We start from the raw sequence: 7,293 nt of genomic DNA, 5'->3' as shown, positions 1-7,293 counted from the left end.
AGCTGTTGTTCCTCTTTGGGGGTGTGCTTTAGGTTTGAGTCTTCATACTTCTAGAGTTCTTTTGCTGGTTCCTTCCCATCTGGATCAGTTGTTCCTTCTTGCCTTTAGATTTTTGTTTGGATAATGACACGCCCTGTTTAGTCTCTGAGCCAGTAGGTGGTGTTTGTGGGTGAGATTCGACCACACCCTTTATGATGAATCAGTAGATGTTGTAAAAGGGTGTGCAGGATGACCTCCCTGTCAGTAGGTGGCACTTGCAGGGAGGAGCGAGCTGCAGTGCTATTTTTGGGTCCTGTAGCTAGCTCTTATTCCTCTAGAGAGGCCCTCTTGTGCCTCGGGTGGTGGGTGGGGCCCTGGGACTTCCAGATATGTCCTTATTCTCCACCTCAGTGGAGACAGGTCTGGGAGTGAGTCTGGGTGGGGCTGCATTGGGTAAGCCTGCCCTCAGGCTCCACAACTGCTGTTACCAGGGGTCAAAGGTCTGTTCTTTGCTTGTATGCAAAGCTGTTGGGAGGGGCTGAAATGGCTCCACTCAGCTGAAAGTCTGGGCTTGGGGGCTGGGGCTGTCTGAGACCCACACTCTGGAGCAGGTCTTGCTCCCTTCCACCCTCCCCCTCTCTGTGGCCTCTCCCAGGCCTCTGGCAGTAGGCGGTACCTCAGGCTGATGCAAGAAGTTCCCTACCCAGGACTGCAGCCTGTGCTGGGTGCATATCCCTCTTTTGGGAGGAGGGTTGCAGCTCAGGCACTCTGATCTGCCCCTGAAGGCACACACTCCTCAGTAGGCTCTTTCACAGATCTCCCTTCTGTGCCCCGGGGCAGTGTGATCCTGACGTGAGTGTATGGGATCTGGTCTGAAGGCCTGTCCCCTGGGCCCTGGAGATCAATCCCTGACCCTGCCAGGGGGAGGGGTGCTGGTCTTGAAACACCTACAGGGTGCCCAAGCTGGATCTATTTTACTCCACCTTGGGAGTTGCCCCACTCTCCTGGAGTCCCCAGGCAAGCAGCACCTGGGAGGGCTGGCGGGTAGGGAGCTCGCAGTCTGAGTACCCCTCAGTCTGCTGTAGGGCCCCAAAAGGAAAGGTCCCATTCCTTGGAGATGCCTCTGTGTGACGGCTAAATTGTCTCTCTGAGCACCCACGGATAGGGAGGGGGAAGGAGAGAATGGATCACTATGGCGTCTGCCTATAGGCTCGGGTCTGTGAGCGGGGAGGTGCCCCGAGGGAGCTGGGAGCCTGGTGCCCTGTCCGCAAGAGGCCACTGCTCGCTGGCGGCAGCCGTCTCTGGGCTGGTGTCGGCAGGTCTCTCCAACAGCTCAGGAGCCCACCAGCAGTCCGAGATGCAGGGGAGGGGAATTATCTGCTCCACCTACCCTTGTCGCTGGTCTCCAGACCTCTCAGGGACCTTTCTCCTTCCAGTTCTCCTCTGCAACGTCTTTCCATGGAGTCTCCTGTAGTTTCAGGCACCCTTCCTTCCGACCCTCACCTGATCTATGTTTCTCTGCTAGTTTATTTTTTTCTCTTTCTTCTAAAATTTGTCTTTTTTGCAGAGACACTCTGACTGGTGGCTTTTCTTGTCTGCTATCTTGGCTCCAGGGATTATGTTTCTGAGCAGTCCCATTGAATGAGTGTTTTTCCTGCAATTTGGATCTGTGCAATGACAGTCACACCTACTACTTTTCAAACAAATGAAAATAAGGCTGCCCCAGTCATCATTTCTTCCCTACCTGCTGACCTAGGTGAAAAGGATGCTCCAGTGAACAGTTTGTGTCTAGAAACTAAAGGATTAGAGTCATTTCCAAATCCCACACCCTGTTGTTCTAGAGTCATGTGTAATAATATTCATATAAACTGTGATCAGAAATAAAAATAAGATACAAATACTTTATTCCCATAGATTTCCCACATAGGTCTAGGTCTTGTGGACTAATCTGGAGGATGAAGAGGGAGTTACACAATTTGGATGTAAGTCCCCAACACTGTCAGTTTCACTTGGGCTCAGATGATAGAGTCTGTTATTGTGTTCACTGTTTATCCCCAATGCCTGGTACTTAGTAGGTGCTCAATGAGTGTTTGTGGATTTATGGAAAAAATAATGCTTTCCAGTCCTTCTGCAGAGAGGAGTCCCTTTGAACTCAAAAGGCTGATGTAGCCCAAGTGGCCAGCAGGGAGTCTTATTCTAGAGGTTGGCAGTGACCAAAAGGGACAGGCTGAAAGGGGCTTGCACTGCTGAGTGACCAGGTGACCAGGTGGCTGAGTGACCCTGAGCATATAAGGATGCAGGGCTGGATGTGAGGGGTTGAGCTGACCCTGTGCAGGGGATAGATGGGACCAAGCATTCTGGAGAGAGGCTTTGCCAGCCCTGTCCTCCATGGGTCCTGCCTGGTGCCAGCGTGGGCCTTGTCCCTCTGAGGCCCTCTAGGCCAGGGCATGAGCCAGGCTGGCATCCAAGTGGTGAGACCCTGATGGAAACAGATGGAACTGTGTACCCTAGGCAAGGAGACATGAAGAAGGGGCCAGCTCAGATCAGCGTGATCTGGAGAGGACAGGATGGTGGACTCTGGGAATTCTCAGCAGGGACGGAGAAGGGGCAGCTGGGAGGCTGGAGGCCGAGCTGGGCCCCGAGCTCAGAATGGGGCAGGGAAGGATGGGGAGCCTCAGTGAGGTGGGCCTGTGTCCCTTTGCAGAGACCCCAGGCTGTGCCTGCCTCTCCGTCATATAACACAGGGGAAGGAGGTAAGAAGTTCACCCTGAGCCCAGGACCAGAGCGGTCTGTGTTTTCTCCTGACGGTGCTCAGCTTCAGCCCTGGTAGAAGGGCAGGCCCAAGAGACGCTGGTGTGGATAAGAAGCAGCTGGGTCACCACTTTGCGTAGGGGATTTGGGGGTGTTGAGGGGAGAGGGAAGAGGAGAAAGCAGAAAGCAGCTGAAGTGTGTCATTGGCCTGCCTAGCACAGAGCTGGTGCCTGTGAATGAGGTCAATGAATAAACAAGAAACCAGCTTTCCCATTTAGCTAGCGTACATTTATTCAGCTGCTGGCACCTGCCTCCTGTGATGTAAATGTGGACTCAGGTCCAGAGAACTTGGTCAGTCACAGAGGGGGCTGAGTCTGCTTCCTGCAGTTGGCGCCTTTTCATGGTTTTCTTTATCCAGGGTAGGAAACTCGAGACTCTGGTGCAAACACGTGGAGGCATCCCATTGCCTTTTCCATGGGAGATGATGCCCTGGGCCACATTGTCACACATGAGAGGGCCTCCAGAGTCCCCCTGTGAACAGAGGGGGAGGACTGAGCTGGTGCTGCCCCGGTCCTTGCCATCTGAAGACCCCTCTCAGGGAAGGTGAACTTGCATGGCCAGTATGTGGAAACCAGAGGGCAGGACAGGCCCCAGGGCCCTTCAGCTGCCAAGCTGTGACCCTTGTTGTTGTTATTGCTTCACCTCACCCCAGGGGCCAGCCTAGGTCCTCTCCCCCAGGTCCTGGGGTCCTCTCCTTATAAAGGTGTGTGGGACCATTGGCTCCAGGTCACTGTTTAAGGACACAGAGGCAGGCAAGTAGGGCTGACACCTAGGAGGATAAGCCCTTTAACCACATTGGGTGCCAGCTCCAAGGAGCGAGCTGGTTATAATTACTGCAACCTCAGGAAGCACAGTTTTTTAATACCTGTGACCTGAGGTGAGGTGGAGTGTTGCAAATTCATCCTTCCAGAGGAGCACCATTCACCAGAGATCCCTTGGTAAGTGTGTAGAGGCCCCAGCTAGCTTGGGCTGCTCCCCTCTTCTCTTTCCAAGGGAAAGATCACAGTCTAGTGGGTGAGGGAGTCCCCTACTACTTCGGTGTCCAGGTCCTTGATCTTCCCCAAACTTCCTCCTCCCCAGAGCCTAGGCAGCAGATGCATAGTCTCACCTTAAAGGAAGCCTTCTTTATCTTTGGGTCCCCTACACAAATCTCGATGGTCTTGTCGTAACGATAGGGGGGTCGGGCGAGGGATTCGCACTCCTTGTCCTCCTGCACGGTCAGCATCACCTCCTGCAGTGTGTCTGAGTCTTTGCTCACCGGGGCGGTCCGGCCCCAGCCGGCCACAATGCATTCCTTCCCTGGCTTCACCCGGGCTTTGCCAGTGGGCAGCTTGAGGGGCCGCACGGCTGCAGTCCGCCTGGCCTTTGTCTTCAGCTGGTGGGGAAGAGACAAGAAAGTCCAAGTCAGCCACTGGCCTCCTGGGCCTGGTGCCGTACTGGGGCTGAGTTGTCTCCCCTCTCTTCTGAGGCTCAGGGACTGGCCAAGTGGCTGGGCTGGAAAGGAGGGAAGAAGGGACAGCATCACAGCCAGAGAGGCAACTGGACCAGCAGAGCGAGAGCAGCAGGAGTTTGCCTCACCTGCAGCAGCATGATGTCGCTGGAGTGGTCGGTAGAACTATATGCTGGGTGGCGGGTGGCTCTTCTCACATGGATGACCTGCTGGGTCTTCTCCTGCTCCTTGATGTTGTGGGCCCCCAGGGTGACGTTTATGGAGCTGCACAGACGGCAGAGAGGGGCTGCAGGTGTGTGGAGTCACAGGGGTACAGCCCAAAAGCCATGAAGAGCAGGTGATAGCAAGGGCAGGGCAGGGCTGCAGCTGAGGGGAAACTGAGGGGATGGGAGGGCCCCAGGATGTGGCTGTCTGCTAATTGCACCAGTGGTTCTCAGGGGTCAGCTCCCCCTGGGAAAACAGGTGAGGTTGCTTTAGTTTCCATTCTTATGCCAAAGCATGTCCCCGGCTCTGAATATGACAGGTGTGATCACTCTGGTTTTTTCTTACCTCAGCAATGCCTCTGACACTAACCTTCCTCTCGCCCCATGGGACTTACCCGCCCTCTTTCTCCCAGAAGCCCTTCTGCACAGGTGTTCAGACAGCGGTCTCTGTGGAGTATTTCCAAGAGGGTTGGAAATTTCCTCCTCACCTTCCCCAACAGTGTGCGGCTGTCAGCACGAAGTCTTCTCGTATCAGGAAACCACCGCAGTTGTGCCTCTTCTGAGATCCCACGTCCCAGATCTGAAGAAAGGCCATGTATGGGCGGGAGTGGGGCTTGGCCTCATGGCCCCCGATGATCTCCCCTGAAGGAAAAGTGTGTCTGCTTGTGTGCACCCTCTGAGGCCACTGGCTGGGCATCTGCTTAATGGCTTCAGATGGGCTAGGCATTTGGGAGCCTGGGGCAGCCTACAGTTAAGAGGGGACTGGGGGAAGGGGCTTCAACTTCCTCCTCTGAAAAAGGGAAGAACAGCGGGCCTTGGTCTATAAATCTTTCTTCCACACATAGCTGGAGGTGAGCATACCTCATAGAGACAGTGAAATCCCAGAGGCTCCTGATAATTCCCTCCTGACTTTTCTTTGTTCCAGGTGAGTTCCCAAGACCCTGATGAGTCCTGTGATAGCCAGGATAGTGCTGCTCTGTAGTGGCCAGGACGTAAGTTTAGGGATCTAGCTATTGTCACATCCTAGTTCCTATGGCCTGACATGCAGTGGGTGCTCACTGAGTATTCATTGGCTTCATGAAGGAATGGTCTAGTTAGCTTCCGATGAGGGTTGGTAGGGCAGTGCTGGTGGGATTCTGGAAAGCAGAGAAGCCGGGATCTGCCACAGTGGCTCACCCTTCAAAAGAGGGGAGGCACCAAAGGCCTGGGAAGAAAGGGACTGAGTGACTTGAGACTAAGCAAAGACAAAACAGTATTTGGAGGACAGTGATTCCACCAATTCTGGGTCAGCTGACCTCTGGTTTCTCTCTGACACACAGTGAGGGAAGCATGTCTTTTCCCCAGACTCAGAAGCTGGGCCCATTCTTCCCTCTCTAGGAGAATTTAATATTTTCTAATTTCCAGGTTCCCACCCTCTGCCATGCACTTCCAGATGACAAGTGTGAGGCCTGGGGAGGGGATGGTACCCACTGGCTTTTCCTGAGAACAATCTTCTGTCCTGGTATTGCTGCTGAGAGCTTATCCTGCATTGTACTTGGGGGGTCTGCAGAGGGACTGAAGCTGGGTTCAGAATGTCCCTGGTACATAGAAGGATCAGGGAGGTGCAGAAGGGGCAGGAGATCTGTGGGATGGGCTTGGGCCTGTGAGGCTGGGGGCAGTCACTCACCTGCCTCTGCCCCAGGGGGCAGGAAGAAGGCCAGGAGGAGCAGGAGCAGCTGCATCAGGAAGGCCGCCCAGGTCGGAGCTGCTGGTGTGCCCTCCTTGCTCTCTTTTAGCCCCCAGCAGAGGAAGGAGGTGGGTGGGCTTGGTGACCTCATGTTCACTCTGGTTTTGTGGTGTTTCATCATAGAAGGTTTTCTATGAAAGCTCCTCACCCCCACTGCCTCTACCTGATAACATCTTCTAGGGAGTTGTGTGAGAATCATGTGGTGACCACACCAGTATCCACAGCTGGTGACTCAGAGAAGACCATCTGTTCCAGCCCAGAGCGGGAACCCAGCGTCTGGGGTGGGGACTGTGGGATGTGGTATTGGCCAGTAGAGGTACTGGAGCCCCCGAAACCTGAGTTCCCAGTGATAGAACCACGAGTGCCTCCATGGCCATGCTGCTAAGTACGACAGATGATTTCTTTAGCAGGTGTATGTTTGGGCCTTCCTCTTGTGCTAGAACCAAGCATGTTGGAGATGTTTCTCCTTCCCTTAGAGAGATGACCTCCGGTGGAGGAGACTCTGACAAGGTACAGGTTGGGGAGGATCGTGATAGAGTGATCATGCACAGGTAGCTAACAGAGCATGGCCACTATCTACTAGACCCATCTGGCTACCCATTCATCATCATAGCTTCCTTCCTAGGGGATTTCTAACATTTCTTATTTAATTACAAATGCTCAGTGTGACAGAGTCCACCTCTCTTCTCAATGTTTTTAACAAAACTCCCTCTCTTAACATTTATTAACCATTCACTTTCTTGCTTTAGTATCTTTTGAAAGCACCAGCTCCTTATACAGAAAGAAGAGGTTAGAGGAGAACATAAAATCTTGAGGTCTCAGGCCCTGTCCTTTCCTACCACCTTCATTCCTGTTCCCCTCTCTTGGACTGGTTCTTCAAGAGTTAGGCTGTACCCCTAACCATTCTGACACATTATGCCAATTAGGATGAGATTGGAGAGAGTGGGAAGTTCAGGAGAAATTTTCTTTTAACTTTAGTAACTAGTCAAATGACCAAGGTTTTGTAGGAAAGTCACTCCAAATCTAGAGGCAGTAATAAAAATTTATAGGAGACGAAAGCTTACTGAGGTGGCAGATATGCAGAAAAAATTAACTTGATACAAGCACCTTTTAAAGAAAGAACG

General features: G+C 53.1%; 1 protein-coding gene across 1 annotated transcript; it reads right to left on the bottom strand.

Moving 5' to 3' along the window:
• Positions 1–3,003: 3,003 nt before the first annotated feature.
• GZMB (granzyme B (granzyme 2, cytotoxic T-lymphocyte-associated serine esterase 1)) lies at positions 3,004–6,195 on the bottom strand. The gene is made up of 5 exons (XM_012647305.1): positions 6,110–6,195; positions 4,932–5,085; positions 4,369–4,504; positions 3,899–4,165; positions 3,004–3,261 (listed from the first exon to the last, which is right to left on the bottom strand). The coding sequence occupies exons 1-5, from the start codon at positions 6,162–6,164 to the stop codon at positions 3,064–3,066; spliced, it is 810 nt and encodes a 269-aa protein (XP_012502759.1). The 5' UTR covers positions 6,165–6,195; the 3' UTR covers positions 3,004–3,063.
• Positions 6,196–7,293: the final 1,098 nt, after the last annotated feature.

The sequence above is a fragment of the Propithecus coquereli genome, unplaced genomic scaffold (genome assembly GCF_000956105.1).
Source record: "Propithecus coquereli isolate 6110/MARCELLA unplaced genomic scaffold, Pcoq_1.0 Scaffold261, whole genome shotgun sequence".
Taxonomy (NCBI): domain Eukaryota; kingdom Metazoa; phylum Chordata; class Mammalia; order Primates; family Indriidae; genus Propithecus; species Propithecus coquereli.
Note: the sequence above shows the minus strand (reverse complement) of the source record. Positions and strands in the feature narration are given on the sequence as shown.

Coding starts and splice junctions, on each gene's coding strand:
- GZMB (XM_012647305.1), bottom strand. CDS start 6,164: ATGCAGCTGCTCCTGCTCCTCCTGGCCTTCTTCCTGCCCCCTGGGGCA. Junction 5,086..6,109: donor GCCCCCTGGGGCAGAGGCAG/GTGAGTGACTGC, acceptor CTTTTCCTTCAG/GGGAGATCATCGGGGGCCAT. Junction 4,166..4,368: donor GCGACATCATGCTGCTGCAG/GTGAGGCAAACT, acceptor CTTCCCCACCAG/CTGAAGACAAAGGCCAGGCG.